Genomic DNA, 18,089 nt, shown 5'->3' with positions numbered 1-18,089 from the left:
AGTAAAATTATATAGAAGAATAAATCCATAGTTTTATTCAATTAGCTTAAGTTTGTTCCAAAACACATCTCGCACATCTATGCATATGATTCTCAACGGGTTCTAACATCCCCGGAACGAAGTGACTGCTGCCGGCCAAGTCTCAGGAATGTGTTGTGTTACAAAAGTTGCAAGTCATTGTTTATTAGAATTCAAAGTTAGTTGCTGATCATACATACTTGCTGGGCATAGATACTTGTTGGTCATATATACTTACTGTTCAGATTTAGTTACTGCTCATACTTAATTACTGATCATAGTTATTTACGGGTCATAGATACTTACCGATCATAGTTAATTAGAGATCATAGTTCTATAAATCTTCCGATTGTTCCTATGTCAGCTATATACATACATATATGTATATATATAGTCCACCGATTCGCCATGCTCCGACTTATATACTAGTAAAATTATGTAGAAGAATAATTCCATAGTTTCATTCAAATACCTTAAATTTGTTCCAAAACACATCTCGCACATCTATGCATATGATTCTCAACTGGTTCTAACATCCCCGGAACGAAGTGACTGCTGTCGGCCAAGTCTCAGGAATGTGTTGTGTTACAAAAGTTGCAAGTCATTGTTTACTAGTGTTCATAGTCAGTTGCTGATCATACTTACTTACTGGGCATAGATACTTACTGATCAGAGTTACTTACTGGTCATAGATACTTCTTGCTCAGAGTTAATTACTGCTCATAGCTACTTACTGCTCATAGTTAATTACTGATCATAGTTCTATAAATCGTTCGATCGTTCCTATGGCAGCTGTATATATATAGTCCACCTATTCACCATGGTCCGATTTATATACTAGTAAAATTATGTAGAAGAATAATTCCATAGTTTCATTCAAATAGCTTAATTTTGTTCCAAAACAAATCTCGCACATCTGTACATATGATTCTCAACTGGTTCTAACATCCCCGGAACGAAGTGACTGCTGCCGGCCAAGTATCAGGAATGTGTTGTGTTACAAAAGTTGCAAGTCATTGTTTACTAGTGTTAAAAGTTATTTGCTGATCATACTTACTTAATATATACTTACAGGTCAAAGATACTTAATGGTCATAGATACTCACTGTTCAGAGTTACTTACTGCTCATAGTTACTTTATGTTCATTGATACTAACTGATCATACATACTTACTGGTCATATATACTTACTGATCATAGTTTAAACAAGAATGGAAGCTAACTTCGGCACGCCGAAGTTTATATACCCTTGCAGATAGAACTTCTATGAATAGGAATCCATACAATATAAATTATATATATTTGTGTTAAAAAACAATGAAGTAATACCTGCTTTCATTTCATTCACCTATACATATTATATTTGCAGTTTTACATCCACAGATTTGCATTTTTCCTCTACATCAAACGATCGTTTGTATGGCACCTATATGATATAGTCGTCCGATTTTTATGAAATTTGCCACAAAATTTAAGACTTATATAAAATGGCTATACCTCAAATTTGATGAAAATCAGCTGAAAACTAAAAAAGTTATAAATTTAATTGTATTAATTTCTCGATCGTTCCTATGGGAGCTATATGATATAGTAATCCGATTTTCATAAAATTTTACACAAAATTTTAGAATAATATAAAATGGCTATATTTTAAATTTGATTAAATTCTGTTGAAAACTAAAAATGTTATCGCCACCGCGATTGTCAGTCTTCCGACAACAGCCACCGCCATTCTCATTCCTCTCAAATTTCTCGATCGTTCCTATGGGAGCTATATGATATATTAGTCCGATTTTCATAAAATTTTACACAAAATTGTAGAATAATATGAAACGGCTATATCTCAAATTTGATGAAAATCTGTTGAAAACTGAAAATGTCATACTTATTAATTGAATTAATTTCTCGATCGTTCCTATGGGAGCTATATGATATAGTAGTCCGATTTTCATAAAATTTTACACAAAATTGTAGAATAATATGAAACGGCTATATCTCAAATTTGATGAAAATCTGTTGAAAACTAAAAATGTTATACTTATTAATTGAATTAATTTCTCGATCGTTCCTATGGGAGCTATATGATATAGTAGTCCGATTTTCATAAAATTTTACACAAAATTGTAGAATAATATGAAATGGCTATATCTCAAATTTGATCAAATTCTGTTGAAAACTAAAAATTTTATAATTTTTTTTGTAAAACTTTTCCGATCATTCCTATGACAGCTATATGATATAGTCGTCCGATCCGGCCCGTTCCGACATATATACGAGTAAGAGTATATCGAAGACTAACTGCAAAGTTTCATTTAGATAGCTTCAAAACTGAGAGACTAGTTTGCGTAGAAACGGACAGACGGACAGACGGACATGGCTAGATCGACTCGGCTGTTGATCCTGATCAAGAATATATATACTTTATATAGTCGGAGGTGCCTCCTTCACTGCGTTGCAAACTTCTGACTGAAATTATAATACCCTGCAAGGGTATAAAAAACGGACAGGCGGACGGAAAAATGACTCGCCTGTTTATCCTGATCAATAATCTGTACTATATATGGTCGGAAATGTCTCCATCACTGCGTTACAACCACCTTTTACTAAAATTATAATACCCTGAAAGGGTATAAGAAGAACGAAATCGATCCCTTAAAGATTAAAAAAGTATCCTGAAAAGCCATCGAAAAATGCAAATATAAAAACCATCATGAGTACATTTTTCAATATTGCTTCTTTATTTAAATTTCAAGGCATTTCTCAACTTAGAACAAGTTTTTTTGCGGAGGCACGCCTTCTCCGTCGATGAGCCTCTCTCTAACCGCAGCAGCCAGCCTCACCCTTGTGGGGCACATTTGGCTCATCGGCATAGCGAACGCTGCGCACATCATGGTGATGGGGCGGGTGGTTTGGAGGATCAAGTTCCATTGGCTTGGCCACATCTCGGGCTTGAGCTGAAAGAGGGCAGAGAACCAATTAAAAGGAGCTGATTACAGAGCACTACCATCTGAATCCTTACCACTGGCCATAAAGAAGGCGATGCTCAGGATGAGAGTGCACAGGGCTAGGAACTTCATGGTTAAAGCTGGCTTGTTGTACAGATTGCTGGAAACTGATGCTTTGGAGCTTGTCCGAAACTCTTTTTATACGAAAATCAGCTCCCAAAACTTAATGAAAATTGGCAAAACCATCTGTTTCGTTGCACAATCATGGCAGCTCATTAAAAATAAATAACTCTATATTGAAATGAGTAGCTTGTTGTATTTGGCAGCGATGGGTAACGCCATAACGAAACACTATAAAGCTTAACAATAAGGTTTTCTTTAGACTTTTTTTTTTACAAATAAAGATTCTATAATTAAACAAAGTTGGAAAGCAGGAAAACGAACTGTAAGGAGGGGGTTACTTCTGATAAAATTTCGTTTTTAAAAACTAGGGTGTCCAAGGGTCAACATAAGGGCAAGGTGCGGAAAGAAAGTAGAAGACTAATTAAGCATTAACTAAATTGATTGTCCTGGAAGTGCCTGGCCGGCTCATGTGCTATTATTGTTACTCTGACGCGGCTTTAATATCAGCTTCCCCGTGTCATCACAACTCATATTAAAGTCCCCAAGCACCGTTCGAGTTCTCGACGTGATAATCTGCGGCGCTATTACTAGCTTTTGGATGCCCAGGGTGAAGAGGACGACTGAAAGGCAGAGGAGTAAGTATGGTAAGTAAGTAAAGTATAGACAACTCAATTTGCAGTAAAGTTTTTTACTCAAAACATTATTTAGAAATAATTACTTAATTACTTTGGAAACCTTTCATATAAATCTAAGCCTAACCAATATCCCCACATATCTTTTATATAATTGACTCACAGAATAATAAGGAAACAATACACTAATGCAAAAACCAAGCAAACACAGTAATCGTTTATTTTTTTTTTCTAATCAGTACTCGGCCATTAAACCAATTCCTAGATAAGCTCTTTTAAAGAAATACATAAGAGAACAGTCACTTTAGGCTCGCAACAAATAATCTAAAAAATAATCTTATCCAAAAGTTAAGTTCACCTTAAATAATGTACTTAAGTTTTAAATAAGTCGTATAAACTTGCTGCTTTATATTGGATCAGGGAATCGAATCCTAAATCGATCATATCTTGGCCAAAAATTGATTAATTTCAATTCGGAAAGCTATTCTGTGCTAGTTTTTATAGGGCTAACAAATCTGCATACTCAGTTTTTAAATTTAAAAAACGAACTAAATTTTGAAAATTTTAACGATGTAACCCCTTATAAAATTTAAAAAAATAATAATAAATTTTGCCCTGATATAGCTAGATCGATTGGGCTGTTGCAGCTGATTAATACTATATATGGTTTATAGGGTCGGAAACGACTCCTTCACTTAATTTTAAGCTTCTGACTAAAATTATAATACCCTGCAAGTATATAAAAACATTACTTGAAAATAGATTTTGGCCTCGTTTTCTACTTATCGCTTTGGTAAATTGGAACTCTATAATTTGGAAACTGACATTCCCAATCGATTTCGATTTGCAAATGTCAAGTGATATCGAAGGCGAGAACAAGGTTAACCCGTATTAAATAATAATAATATATTCTTACACAGAGCAAGAGTGGCGATTGTGAAGATGGGATGGATGAAGAGGGACTCGGTCAGCGGGACGACGGTGGTGCGCGGATCTCGGAGCCAGTACCACGCACTAATGGCCGTGCACACGGACATGGCGGAGAGAACAACTGCAAGAAGTTCTAGGGTTATTACGGGCCAGAGTGCTCCCGCCTGCCATCGCGGGTGAGGGTACTTACTGCGCCAGCGGAACGTTGATGGCCGGTACGAGGAAACAACTTCGGTGAGGCGCCGCTCGAAGGCCTTGAGATCTGCAAAAGGATCCCAGGGATAAACAAAAACAATGTCAGTTATTAGTTGGTAAACATAGTCAGTCCGGTGACAGCCCGTGCGGTGCGGAACTGGTTTTTCGGTCGTAGCCGTGTGACACTTGCCTTCGCAAGCGGATGGTTCCATTGCAGCAATTTCCTCGATGCTCGTGGCCGCCTTGATGCTTTTAAATTTGTCCAGCTTATATATTTTTGCGAAATTTCCGAGATTTGGATTGGATTTTCATAGTTTTACTTTTTCTATGTTTTTGATGATATTCCCCGTTTGCCAGCACTGCGGCGGTAGGTGGCGTTGACCAACACTAAAGGGCAATGGCGTAGGTAACAGGGATTGCTAAAGAGATGCACGCAGACTCTCCGTCAGAAAGTCTATTTTTCATTATTTATTTCAATATATATAATATAAATAAAACACAACTTTATTTTTTCAATAAAACAATACTCGTTTAAATTGTTTAATATAAACGATACATATTTATACTGTGAAACTGATTTCCTTTGGCCCCAAAAAACTATACACTCTCTACTTCCATGCCGTAAGGTATTTTGTCAGCCTGCTGAACGGTCACACTAGGGCAGCTGTTTGCGAAAAAAGGCGGAAAAGTCGTGTAAAATAACACAAACAGTCTATTTTGCATAAAAAAATAAATAGTTAGAGCGCTTAAAGAGCGCGATGAATACCACCAAAGTGCCACCGGAGTGGAAGCGGCGTGTCAAGTCGGAGTACATCAAGATCAGGCAACAGAAGCGCTACAAGCGAGCGGACGAGATCAAGGAGGCGTGGATAAAGAACTGGTAGGTGGCGGGAAAGAGAAGGTGGCTGTCTAGAAGCCCTAAAATTGTCTAAACGTGTAGGATCGTGTTTAAAACATATGTACTTTGCTTTATTCCCACAGGGATGAGCACAATCACAATGTGCAAGACCTGTATTGCGAATCGAAGGTTTGGCAGGCGAAGCCCTACGATCCGCCACATGTCGATTGCGTTAAGCGGGCCGAGGTGACTAGCTACAATGGCATACCCAGTGGTCCACAGCGCATTCCCATCTGCGTGATCAATGCCGTAACTCCCATTCCGACCATGTACACATGGGCGCCCACCCAGCAGAACTTCATGGTCGAGGACGAGACGGTGCTGCACAATATTCCCTACATGGGCGACGAGGTTCTCGATAAGGATGGCAAATTCATCGAGGAACTCATCAAGAACTACGACGGCAAAGTGCACGGCGACAAGGATCCCTCGTTTATGGACGATGCTATTTTCGTGGAGCTGGTACAGGCCCTGATGCGTTCCTACAGTAAGGAGCTGGAGGAAGCCACCAGTCCGGGGAGCTCTGTCAAGTCGGAGGCCCTGGTCAAACAAAAGAAGACCGACGACGAAGACGCGGACATTGAGAACGAAAAAAAAGAAGATGAGAAAAAAGATGAATCCAAAGTGGTGGAGAAAAAGGAGGAGCCAGAGAATGAGTCCGAAAAAAAGGAAGCGGAGACAGGCGAGGCAGGAGCAGATGTTAAGCCACCAGTGGAGGATGTTAAGGACAAGCTGCCCTTCCCGGCTCCAATTATATTCCAGGCCATCAGCGCCAACTTTCCCGATAAGGGCACAGCACAGGAGCTGAAGGAAAAGTAAGTCGAATGCCAAAGTCTAGGCGTACGAATATACCCAATTGTTCTTCTCAGGTATATTGAGCTCACGGAACACCAGGATCCGGAGCGTCCTCAGGAGTGCACACCCAATATAGATGGCACCAAGGCGGAGAGTGTCTCCCGGGAGAGGACAATGCACTCCTTCCACACCCTGTTCTGCCGTCGATGCTTCAAATACGATTGCTTCCTGCACCGTAAGTAGAATTTCCCTCAAGCTGGGCTTACTTAATGACTTTACGTTTTGTTTTTGCTTTTCTTTTCTTTGTTTTGGAAAACCCACATATATATTCTTGCAAAAAAAAAAAAATATCTATACATTCTTATCCCGAACAATTCGAAATTCGAAAATTGTTGTATTGAATTAATTGCAATTTAGGTCACCATGTGCAGGGTGAGTCGTTGTTGTAGTTGTTGTTTCTCGATAACCACACGCACACACTCTCATGCCGTTAGCCATTTGTCCACCAGCTCAGCCTCCGCATCCTCATCTCGCTGTCTATGAATATAATATACATATATACTCGGAGCTCGCAAGCTTGGGTCTCGTTTTATTCAAGGCTTCTAACATCCCGAAAGAGAGGCTCTTCTCGTTTTGTGCGATAACGGTTGACCCCATTTTACGAGCTCTGATATACACTCATTCTTTTTCTGTGGATAATAATTGGCTATGTTTGTTGTCACGTTTCTAAATCGAACTCCTTCGGTGTTGCTCACCTCACCTTTCATTCCTTTCGGCTTTGCCTGGAACTCATTTCAGTAACTCTCTGTATTTATCCAAAAATAAGTACCCGATGATAACCCCCTCATGCTAATCCACCAAAAGCGTTTCATGGACATCAAGTCAAGGATTTGTGATTTCGTTTAAAGGTTTCTAATCCATCCCAGCATCTCTCCACAGGTTTGCAGGGCCATGCGGGTCCCAATCTGCAGAAGCGTCGCTATCCGGAGCTCAAGACCTTTGCCGATCCCTGCGGCAACTCATGTTACATGCTGATTGTAAGTGGGATACTATGTCTTAACGATATTTGATTAAACATGTTTGATTTTCTTTACAGGATGGCATGAAGGAAAAGCTGGCTGCCGACAGCAAGACTCCGCCCATTGATTCCTGTAATGAAGCCAGCTCTGAGGACAGTAATGATAGCAACAGTCAGTTCAGCAACAAGGATTTTAACCACGAGAACAGCAAGGATAATGGCCTGACGGTCAACAGTGCAGCTGTGGCCGAGATAAACTCCATTATGGGTGAGTTTAACCTTCTTTCTGCGACCTTATTTTTCTTAATTCCAAGCTAATCCTCCAGCTGGCATGATGAACATCACCAGCACGCAGTGCGTGTGGACTGGTGCCGATCAGGCGCTGTTCCGGGTCTTGCACAAGGTTTACTTGAAGAACTATTGCGCCATAGCGCACAACATGCTCACCAAGACCTGTCGCCAGGTGTACGAGTTCGCCCAGAAGGAGGATGCAGAGTTCAGCTTCGAAGATCTCCGCCAGGACTTTACACCCCCGCGCAAGAAGAAGAAGAAGCAACGATTGTGGTCGCTGCATTGCCGCAAAATCCAGCTGAAGAAGGACTCGTCCTCGAATCACGTGTACAATTACACGCCCTGCGACCATGCCGGTCCCTGTGACATGAACTGCTCATGCATCCAGACGCAGAATTTCTGTGAGAAGTTTTGCAATTGCAGCAGCGACTGTCAGAATCGCTTCCCGGGTTGTCGCTGCAAGGCGCAGTGTAACACAAAGCAGTGTCCCTGCTACCTGGCGGTGCGGGAGTGCGATCCGGATCTATGCCAGGCCTGCGGGGCGGATCAGTTCAAGCTGACCAAGATCACGTGCAAGAATGTGTGCGTGCAGCGGGGACTGCGTAAGGAACTATATATTTTTCTCTATTGAATGAAGATTTCATTGAATTTATTTATCCTTATCCAGACAAGCACCTCTTGATGGCCCCCTCGGACATTGCCGGCTGGGGCATTTTCCTCAAGGAAGGAGCCCAAAAGAACGAGTTCATTTCTGAGTATTGTGGCGAGATTATCTCTCAGGATGAGGCCGATCGGCGTGGTAAGGTGTATGATAAGTATATGTGCTCGTTTCTATTCAATTTGAACAACGATTTCGTGGTGGATGCCACGCGAAAGGGCAACAAGATCCGGTTTGCCAATCATTCCATTAATCCCAACTGTTACGCCAAGGTGATGATGGTTACCGGCGACCATCGCATCGGTATCTTTGCCAAGCGGGCCATTCAGCCCGGCGAAGAGCTCTTCTTCGATTATAGATACGGGCCCACGGAGCAACTCAAGTTTGTGGGCATTGAACGGGAGATGGAAATTGTTTGAATCTGAATCTGATATAACTTTTTTAAGAGAATAAATATATTTTATTGGATTTACTTCAAACTGACTTGGCCACATTCGCTATAATAGGTTTGGGCCGCGACTTGAATATAAGCTTCTTGGTGCAAACAGCTCGGACGGTGTACTCTGTTCTCTGACGACTCTTGTGCTCCTGGGCTATGGTGTGATCCAGTACGGTTCTCTCGGCGCCAGTGGTGGCATTCAGCATGCTGACATCCTGCGTGGGAGCCAGGCTCGTGTCCAGGAGCCGCTCACCGTCATTAGTTTTGGACTTTTCCAGCACGGCAAAGGGTTTCTCCAGCTTTTGTTCACGACCCTGCAGGATGTGGTGTCCAATGATAAGGATCTGAGGGAGGAAAAGTGTGTTAATTGGTTTCAATTATTAGTTTAGTATAAGTATTACAGGCTGGCCGTATTTGTTGTAGTAAAGATCGCCTATAAATTGGTCATGCATGTCCTGGTTGGCCCTCACTTCCAGGTCTCCCTGGAGCTCTATGATGGCCCAATCGCCTTTGCCGGCACTTTGTCTGGAAAATAAATTGATTTATATAATTATATAAAGAGGATAATCCCATAATATATTATTATTATTATTATTATTCCACAAAAAATAACATTTCAAGTTTCTTAAGAATTTTATTCATGCTTCACAGCGAATTACAAAAAGTGCAAGCCCTAAGTCTTAACCCCTGAACTTCTTAAACAGCGGATGCACGCTTCCGATATTCTTCCTGCGATGCTCGTAGTAAATTGCATCATCACCTCCCGACATGGAGCTGAGGCCGCCAGCACGTTTGGTGGTGCCGCCACCACTGGGCCGATAGCCCGGCTCGCCCGGCAGCTTCTCATCCTCACAGTCCAGATCGGAGGCGGAGAGAACGAGCTGAAGAAGCTGACCCTGCTCCTCCTGTGTGCCGTACATCAGGTTCGTGTCCGTGTCCATGCCCTTCAGATGAGTAATAACCTTGTAGCTATAACCCTGATTGACCAGGAAACGTTGACGCTTGCGCGAATAGCTCATCTCCATGGTGTCCTGCGAGACGAGAGTGTAGAAGAAGGCGTTGTACTCCTCGGCAATGGCACCCTTCTTGGCACGCAGAATACGACCGAGACGCTGGGCCTCCTGACGCCGCGAACCGCCGTGCGAGGAGATCTGAATCAGGACATTGGCTTCCGGAAGATCGAAACTAGTGTCGGCCACCTTGGACACAAAGATAGTGTTGACCTGCAAAAGGAAAAGGGTTAAGGAATCTTCTTTTAAAATTAGTTAATATAGTATATTTTTACCTTGGAGTTAAACTTAAAGTTCTGCAGGATCTGAATACGTTCGTTTTGCGAGGTGGGACCGTAGATAAAGGGTTTGTTCATCTTGATGGCATAGTGCTTCAAGGCAAACACATTATCCGAGAAGACAATGGTCTTGTCGCCGCGCTGCTCGTGGTATTTGATAAGGAACTGGCAGCTGCGGAACTTGGACGGATTCATCACATACAGCAGCATCTTCTTGGATGTCTTAGTGGTCAGATACTCGCGATAGAACTCCGGCGACATGGGACACCATACCTCGGCGCACTGCACGCGGGCAATATAGCCTTTCTTCTGCAACTCCAACCAGTTGGCCTCATATAGCTTCGGTCCAATCAAGAAGTTCAGATCCGCAATCTTGTCATCCTCACGCAGCAGGGTTGCCGTCAAGCCCAGCTTGCAATGGGACTGAACGATGGTCAGGACGCGACGGAACATTTTCGCTGGAATTGTGTGCACCTCATCGAGCACCATGATGCCCCATTCCTGTTCTTGAAGCCAACGCATCGTCTGCTCCGCCTCCCACGAACGCTTCTGGGTGTGCGTGATCATGGAGTAGGTGGTCACCAGAATACCGCAGCCCATAGGCTTATCCTTGGCCTCAGAGGTGAATCGACAAATCATGCTGTCGTCCGCTGTTGACCACATTTTGAACTGTTGTTTCCACTGCTCCACGGAAACGCCGCTGTTGCAAAGGACCAAGGCACGTTTGCGAACCGTGCAGCAGGCAGTGACGCCAACCAGGGACTTTCCGGCACCGCAAGGGAGCACAATGACACCCGAACGGGCTCGGCCGTTGCCAAACATCTTGCGCAGACTCTTCTCCTGATACGGACGCAGAACGGCAGCCGGTTTGAGGTCAATATTGATATCTGGATTGTTTGTATCGTTGCGGAAATCGTACTCCGCAAGCAGTGGATGCTCGATTTCGATGCAACGTTTCTGTATGACCTCGATCTTTTCCTGAGCCACCTCAAAGGATACTGTCTTTAGATTCGCTTCGTCCTCGTCCTCTTCCTCCTTGTCGATCTTTTCGTAAAAGTCTGTGATATCCTCTGGCACTGCAGCTCCGTCGGGGCCAACAGCACCAGGTGCTGCTCCAGCTACTGCGGGATCATCGGGAAGCTTCTCAACTCCTGCTCCTGGCGGGAGCTTCGTGCCAAACTGCGTGATTGCCTTGCCATCCATGGTGCCCTGGATGAAGTCCTCGCCCTCACTGCGTATAAGTCGGCATTTCTGGATCACAGGATCTTTGAGCAGCTTCTGCAGAACTTCCGGATGTGGAGACTCTATAAAGTACTTGTTGTGCTTGAGGACCAGCTTCACTTTGCCATACGACAGCGTGCACAGTCTGATGAACTCGAGGATGCCCTCGGGAATGCTGGTCTTGCTTAACCTCTTCAGATACTCCACAATGTCGTGCGTTTGTAAGCCCACTGATACGGCGGCATACAGACTGTAGGCGGTGAGTTTGTACTCATGGATGTGCTCCGGCCGGCAGACGGGCTCCGAGATGGCAATGAGGAAGTCATGGGCATGCTTGTACACCGGTGAGAAGGACTCGAGGAAAACGTGACCATTGGGAGCGACCCAAAGCGGACGATTGCCGTGATCTTGACGCAACTGCATCTGTGACCGGTAATCCTTGGCCCCGTATTCATCCGTATTGATTTGTTCATCATTGGTTTCCGCATTCTTGGAGGCTGCACCGGGCACACCGTCCGATTCTGTGGCATCCAGGCTGTCGTTGTCCTCCACCAGCTGGGTGAAGGCATCGTCCTCGGCACGTCGTTTCTTCGCTGTGAATTATCTCAGTTATTAGACCAAAGTACTTGGGTTTTCCAATGGACACCCACTTACCGAACTTGTCGGTGCCGCTGCGATCCTTTTTTGACTTTTTTGGCGGCCCCATTTCAAACGGAGAGCTCAAATTTCACCAGGAACAGACACAAAATCGTGAAATTCACCGACAAACCCGGTAGTGTGACCAGTTTGTACTATTTGCCTTATACCGAAAATGGTCGCGCGGAGACAAAACAAAAAGTAATTCCAGGCGAAAATTTGCCAAAAACTATATTAACTCTTTCTTGAAACGTGCCGGATTTCTACACTATCCTGCTATCAAGAAGATATAGTCAACTGATCCAACTACGAAGCACAAAACCAACACGACAAGGCAGAATCACAGAGGCGATAAGCGCGCATATTTATTGCCGCCTTTTTTTGTTCACACTTGTTCACATCTTATTGTTAGTCAAATTTGTACTCCCAGCTCATATACTTACGTTTTCACTACAATGGGCATTTTGTATTAGATTAAAACGATAAAATAAAGTAAATAAATAAAATGAATAAAAACACAACTTGGCCAGTATAACCGCGTTTCGATATCAGAAATTAACCAAAATATATTAGATTATGTTGCTACCTTAACCCCGCTCAGTTGCTTACAGTTTAAGAGCCACTGCAAATTCAAATTTTGGAAAGATGTTCCGGTAACGAAATAAATTTATATAAATAAATATAATATGTACTGACTAATCCCAAGTGCTTTGATCTAATGTTCAATCTATGTAGGAATTTGTATATTTTTTATTAAAGAAATGGCTAACGACAAGAAGGCGCATAAAAAGAAGGCCGCGCCGAAAAAGAAGGATAAAAAGTCCTCTAAAAGTAAAGGCAAAAAGACAAAGGAACCAGAACAGGTGAAAAAACTAGCAAAAATATGTCGGATCATCGCCGTGGCCGATCTGATCCATGCGCTGTACTTCGCCTTGCAGACCATCATCGGGCTTGTCCTGGAGGTAAATTCCCAAAAATTTCTTTAATATATTAATACAAATAATTTAACTAATAAATTATATAAATTCTACAATACAGTTTAGCGCTATTGGCCTGCTGGCATTGGTGGGTGTCGCGTTTTGGGTGGCGAATGTCCTTCTGTTGATGGTGGGCCTATGGAAGGTTTGTTGTTTATTACATTTTATTTAAAAATATATTAAAAAAAAATATTTTTAGCGGCGGCCAAATCTTGTCCGATATTGGCTTTTATTTTCTCTAGCTGGCTTTGTACTGGATATATTGTTTCTGCTTTGGGGCGTTGCGACTTCCATAACCGTGGATTGGGATCGTCTAGGGGAGTTCACAATTATCTTCATCGGCATATGTGAGTATATTGTATTATAACATTTATTCTTCGATATTTTTTAATCAAATATATGTATTTTTTAATTAAATTTCTAGTCATTGAAAGCGGCTGCATTTATGTAATATATCGCTATTATCAAACTATGAATCCGAAGAAGAAAATATGCTGTAAGCTAAAAACTTAAATTTTATTTTAGTTCATAAAGTAATATTAATTATATTTCTATCAGGCAACAAAAAAGGCGATAAAAAGAACCCTAAAAAGAGTACGAAAAAGGATACCAAAAAGAAGCCTCGGAAAAAGTAAAGGAAAATGTTACGTATATATTTGTTTGGTTGGCGTTGCTTTATCAGTTATATAATTTGTACGATTGTAGTAAATTATTTCCAAAAGCTCAGCCAAATATATTTATATTCTATAAAAAAAAATTTTGTAAAAATGTCTTGTAAAGAGGAAGATGAGAATAAACCTCCTAGGGATTATCTTCAGATCTCTTGCTTTGTGGTTGCAGCTTTAGAATTAATTCATTCGCTTATGTTTGCTTTTAATTCCATCTACGAATTGTCAGTGCATGTAAGTACATTGAGGTTACAACTTAACAATAATAGAAATAAGCCATAATTTAACGAATAATCGTATTATTTAGCAAAATCCCTTCAACGTTGTAGCTTACCTGGGCGCTGTGGTATACGTTCTGACTGTTAAGGCTCTCATTGTGGGCCTTTGGAAGGTAAGTAAATCTCAAATTAAATTAAATAAATGTTATTGCATTTTTTGTTTATATATAGAGTATTCCAAGATTGTTTATATTTTGGTTAATATTTGCTGGCATTGCCACGGCCACCAGCAGTGTCTTACTTATTTGGAATATAATATCCTCGCCCCATTTCGATAGGGATCGCTTGATTCAATGGTCTATTGTATACCTGGGTATTTGTAAGTATATCCTTAAAAAATGCTATTTATTTATAACCAGATTTAATTGATATTTCAACAGTTTATGAATGCGCCTGCCTGTTCTTGGTGCTTCGTTATTACAGAAAGTTTTGTCCTTATAGTCTTCTAGAAGGCGACAACTATGGTCATCGTGAAAAAGGTTAGGAAACTTTAAACTAATGTAATATTTTAAGTTCAATTAAAATGTATAATTTGTTAAAGATATTGAAAAAGACAAATCAGAAAGTGAAGACGAGGACGATGATGAAGATGAGGATGAGTACGAAGAGTATGAAAAACCGTCCAAACAAAAGTCCTTAGATGCATATGAAAAAAAGTCCACCCACAAGTCCTTAGAAGGCAGGAAGGAAGAAAATAGAAGACACTTTGTATAAAAGGAACAAAATCTAGTCATGTTTTTTGTTTTGATTATGTTGAAATTTCACACATATCCTTGTCCCTTATGAATTAATAAAAAACACAAAGACACTAAGTGCAAGAATTTCAATTTACTGATCAAATTGGAACTCCTCCTTTGCTACACACAAACAATATAATAATAATAATTGACTTACACAGTTTTCCATCCATTTCCCGATGGCTTCGTGTCGAGACGGCGGGATCTAGTCACGTTGCCAATGGGGGTCCCTTGGAGCGCTGGAGGACAATCCAATCTCCAGGGCCTGCTGACAAAACAAATGCCATAAATGAACGGCCGACAGATGGTCACAGAAACTTGTGAGGCAAAGGACTTCCATCTCACATTGGTTTAGATTGTTTTCAAGGGAATACTAAGGCTATGACTATAAGTTTTAAGGGGTGGAATGGGAAGATAAGAGAATAAATATTTAAGAATTTGAATGGAAGAGAAATAGACATTAAAATTATAGCATTCCTTTAAAAGGTTAAGCAAAGTTTTAAACAATATTTAAGCTGGCTTAGTGCTGGTATTCTTATAGATTTTATTATTAAATTTCCTTTTTTTATTCCTTCTTTAAGTGCCATAGGAGAATCCTTTAAGGACCACTGTGCAAATGCCTGGGACTTTTGGCAATCAAACGGCATTGATTAACAGGCAGCGAAGGCTCCTTCTGTATCTTCTGGCTCCCAGCATCACTCCCTCCCCCTGACCTGGGACAAGTACGTGCTTATCATCATTATGGCTTTGATTTAGTAGACAACATTGCCAGAACGACGACAGTGCCAGTGTTAGTGCCTGTGATGTGATGAACTCTGACCTGGGACCATGTGGACACAGACGGATGGATATTTAGTGCCCTGCGCCTATTTCATTGCTTTACTGGACTTTATATCCGCTCTGCTCTTTGCAATTATCTCCGGATTGGTATTCTACAAGCATGTAAGATAAAGCGTCTTTCTTCTTTTCTAATTATTTTAACTTAAGAATGAACCTTGATTAATTTAGGGCAATGGCTCCGCCTTGGTGGCATTATTATTCACCTTTTTTTGGATCATCATCATCATAGTACTGGGGGCAGGCATCTACAGCCGGAAGTCAAAATTGGTACGCTTTTGGTTGATCTTCACCTGTCTTGGCATTATTCTGGACGGACTTATCCTGATCTATGGCCTGATTATGGCATTAGCCGTGAGCTGCGATGGTGTGAGGATCACAGTGCTGCCTTTCGCGGGATTGGGTAAGGATTCATCTTCTCTTTAAGTCTAAATTTAAAAGATTTACATTGCCTTTTTATTTAGCTGTGGAAATGACATTTGTATACATTGTTTATCTATTTTATCCATTTTTGGAAATGGAGTCGGAGTCGGAACAATTATGTGAGCAGGAAAGTAATACTTGCTGCAGATCAACTGCTGGATTTGCAATGGAATTTGAGGATGAAGTCGAAGAGAAAGAAAAGCCTCTTAATCGCAAGGAACTGAAGCGTTTGGAGAAAATTTCGAGGGAGCGTATGAAGAAGGAAAAGGCTGCTCTGAAAGAACTAAAAAAACAAATGCGAAATACGAGTTAGATATCCTTTTCATATATTTTGTCTCCTTACTCTCTTGTTTACATTATTATTAAATTATATATTTTATTATATTTATCTGATTTTTCTCTTAAAAAGTGCATCGTCTAGAACAAAGCTCTTAAAGCCTTATCATATTATGGCTGCAAGGACCTCGCACACTCACGTCCGCCCACTGCCAATGTAAAACACAAAATCCTTTTAAAATAATTTACGCAGAGCAGCCGGCAAAGAAAAAATCAAGACCTAGACACTTTTTTGTTTAGAGAAGGCGCCTTGGCGATGCCCTTAGAAATATATTTGTTACATTTTTAACTATATAAAATATAAATATAATAAAATAAATGAACACCAGTTGCAAGTTATGGCGCAGAATGTGTGTCAACGACTCGAAGCTGGCTCAGTTTCATGGGATTAGCTAATGTAGCATCGTGTATATTTCCCATAGAATATTGATAAGGAAAACTGGGAACTGTAGGATGGGCCTGGGTGGAAACGACACCCTCCTTTTGGTTTAGCTCACACTCATTTTCCGGCTCCCTTGCTCTGGGCTTGTGACAGGGCTCGCAACGGGACAACGTTAAATAGAATCGGTGGACAATGTATAGGAATATGAACTCAACAACTGCAAAAATTAGGTGTTATTAATAAATAATTATATTACCAATATGTTACCCACACAGTGCCATGATCAGCAAAATACCATTCCTGATCAGACCCTCTTGGAAGCAGCATTCACTCAAAATCCCGTACAAAAAGAAGCAACTCTCCGTCAGGATGCCCATACAGGAGAAGATGATCCAGTTACGAACATACATGGGCCTGCGCTGTAATTAAACATTTAGAAAAATCTATGTTTTTTTTTTGTATATATATTCACCCCACGAACGCCAATGAGCAGCATCATTATCATCGATATCCAGAAACCGCCGAAGAGTATGGCAGAAATGGTCAACCAACTTAGCTTTTCGTGGAACAGAGATTTCTTATATTTATGGGAAAATAATTATGGTTTCCTAAGAATATCTTACACGTTCTTTTATCATCCTGAGTCCCATGACAGTGAAGAGCGAGGCGGCAATTAAATCGAAGCATCCTATTACGTAGGCCCAAATCAGCAGGGTTTTCGGTTTTTGACCCAAATCAAATGTAACCATCTTTTAGGAAAAGCAAAGTTAGGTCTTAAAATTATAAATATATTAAAAATTTAAATGTGACAATTAACAGCAAAGTCAAATATCTAGGTTTTTTGTAATGGAAACAGTTCTATTTCTATATTTTTCAAAGATTTTTATAAACTCTTTCCCTGGTGAGTGTATCAAAGCGGAAACGGAAACAGCAGCCAAGTCTCGCTGCTGCGGCTGTCGCATCTATTTATGCAGGAAAAAAATGACACACACAACTGTACTATACACATACACACACATACACATAATGCCTGATGCTGATGAAATACGTGCGGCGGCGGCGTACACACACGCACACACCAGCCATTACTCGTCCCTTGAGGACGAGAGAGAGCGAGCAATGGGGGGAATCCCCGTTGACAAATATAATTTACTTTTTTCGCGCTCATTTGCAACTCGATGGGGCCAAGGAAGTTGGAGCCCAAGCCGATGCCCCGGGGCGCGAGAAAAACCTTTTTAAACATCTCACTTCCAGTTTAAGTTTTTCGCACAGCAGGGAAAATGCAACAGGGAGGTTGTGTAAATATGTATATTCAACAATGTTTTAGAAAATAATACAAGTTTTTTGAATTTGAAAATTGTGAA

The 18,089-nt window shown here is 41.1% G+C and overlaps 8 protein-coding genes across 10 annotated transcripts; 4 read left to right on the top strand and 4 right to left on the bottom strand.

Annotated features, from left to right (window-relative positions):
* Positions 1-2,733: 2,733 nt before the first annotated feature.
* On the bottom strand, positions 2,734-5,242 carry Cnep1r2 (CTD nuclear envelope phosphatase 1 regulatory subunit 2). 2 transcript variants are annotated; one of them, XM_020953858.2, is made up of 5 exons: positions 5,034-5,242; positions 4,839-4,910; positions 4,635-4,769; positions 3,038-3,706; positions 2,734-2,972 (listed from the first exon to the last, which is right to left on the bottom strand). In XM_020953858.2, the coding sequence occupies exons 1-4, from the start codon at positions 5,053-5,055 to the stop codon at positions 3,552-3,554; spliced, it is 384 nt and encodes a 127-aa protein (XP_020809517.1). In that variant the 5' UTR covers positions 5,056-5,242; the 3' UTR covers positions 2,734-2,972; positions 3,038-3,551. The 2 variants fall into 2 exon arrangements, with proteins under 2 accessions (XP_020809517.1, XP_086694896.1); XM_086838770.1 differs by having other exon boundaries at positions 4,635-4,910; positions 5,034-5,232.
* On the top strand, positions 5,243-8,982 carry E(z) (histone-lysine N-methyltransferase E(z)). Of its 2 annotated transcripts, XM_020953852.2 has the most exons (8): positions 5,243-5,723; positions 5,825-6,556; positions 6,611-6,771; positions 6,954-6,968; positions 7,476-7,573; positions 7,633-7,822; positions 7,881-8,447; positions 8,513-8,982. In XM_020953852.2, the coding sequence occupies exons 1-8, from the start codon at positions 5,602-5,604 to the stop codon at positions 8,920-8,922; spliced, it is 2,295 nt and encodes a 764-aa protein (XP_020809511.2). In that variant the 5' UTR covers positions 5,243-5,601; the 3' UTR covers positions 8,923-8,982. The 2 variants fall into 2 exon arrangements, with proteins under 2 accessions (XP_020809511.2, XP_020809512.2); XM_020953853.2 differs by lacking the exon at positions 6,954-6,968.
* LOC110185154 (chromosome transmission fidelity protein 8 homolog) lies at positions 8,941-12,692 on the bottom strand. Its single transcript, XM_020953857.2, has 3 exons — positions 12,531-12,692; positions 9,344-9,467; positions 8,941-9,286 (listed from the first exon to the last, which is right to left on the bottom strand). The coding sequence occupies exons 1-3, from the start codon at positions 12,548-12,550 to the stop codon at positions 8,978-8,980; spliced, it is 453 nt and encodes a 150-aa protein (XP_020809516.1). The 5' UTR covers positions 12,551-12,692; the 3' UTR covers positions 8,941-8,977.
* hay (ATP-dependent DNA helicase hay) lies at positions 9,557-12,360 on the bottom strand. Its single transcript, XM_020953851.2, has 3 exons — positions 12,106-12,360; positions 10,228-12,044; positions 9,557-10,165 (listed from the first exon to the last, which is right to left on the bottom strand). Exons 1-3 carry the CDS (start codon positions 12,155-12,157, stop codon positions 9,623-9,625), a joined length of 2,412 nt encoding a protein of 803 aa, XP_020809510.2. The 5' UTR covers positions 12,158-12,360; the 3' UTR covers positions 9,557-9,622.
* Positions 12,693-12,722: 30 nt separating the features above from the next.
* Positions 12,723-13,878, top strand: LOC110185153 (uncharacterized). Its single transcript, XM_086838769.1, has 5 exons — positions 12,723-13,049; positions 13,126-13,209; positions 13,264-13,411; positions 13,489-13,560; positions 13,623-13,878. Exons 1-5 carry the CDS (start codon positions 12,849-12,851, stop codon positions 13,697-13,699), a joined length of 582 nt encoding a protein of 193 aa, XP_086694895.1. The 5' UTR covers positions 12,723-12,848; the 3' UTR covers positions 13,700-13,878.
* Positions 13,831-14,813, top strand: LOC110185152 (uncharacterized). The gene is made up of 5 exons (XM_020953854.2): positions 13,831-13,966; positions 14,040-14,123; positions 14,182-14,329; positions 14,391-14,489; positions 14,552-14,813. Exons 1-5 carry the CDS (start codon positions 13,832-13,834, stop codon positions 14,722-14,724), a joined length of 639 nt encoding a protein of 212 aa, XP_020809513.2. The 5' UTR covers position 13,831; the 3' UTR covers positions 14,725-14,813.
* Positions 14,814-15,483: 670 nt separating this feature from the next.
* Positions 15,484-16,391, top strand: LOC110185168 (uncharacterized). Its single transcript, XM_020953878.2, has 3 exons — positions 15,484-15,689; positions 15,756-15,987; positions 16,049-16,391. The coding sequence occupies exons 1-3, from the start codon at positions 15,576-15,578 to the stop codon at positions 16,318-16,320; spliced, it is 618 nt and encodes a 205-aa protein (XP_020809537.2). The 5' UTR covers positions 15,484-15,575; the 3' UTR covers positions 16,321-16,391.
* Positions 16,392-16,571: 180 nt separating this feature from the next.
* Positions 16,572-17,567, bottom strand: LOC110185167 (uncharacterized). Its single transcript, XM_020953876.2, has 4 exons — positions 17,349-17,567; positions 17,198-17,281; positions 16,997-17,144; positions 16,572-16,942 (listed from the first exon to the last, which is right to left on the bottom strand). The coding sequence occupies exons 1-4, from the start codon at positions 17,472-17,474 to the stop codon at positions 16,680-16,682; spliced, it is 621 nt and encodes a 206-aa protein (XP_020809535.2). The 5' UTR covers positions 17,475-17,567; the 3' UTR covers positions 16,572-16,679.
* Between the last annotated feature and the right edge of the window lie 522 nt (positions 17,568-18,089).

This window comes from Drosophila serrata, unplaced genomic scaffold (genome assembly GCF_035046125.1).
Source record: "Drosophila serrata isolate PLE 108 unplaced genomic scaffold, ASM3504612v1 contig_359, whole genome shotgun sequence".
Taxonomy (NCBI): Eukaryota; Metazoa; Arthropoda; class Insecta; order Diptera; family Drosophilidae; genus Drosophila; species Drosophila serrata.
Note: the sequence above shows the minus strand (reverse complement) of the source record. Positions and strands in the feature narration are given on the sequence as shown.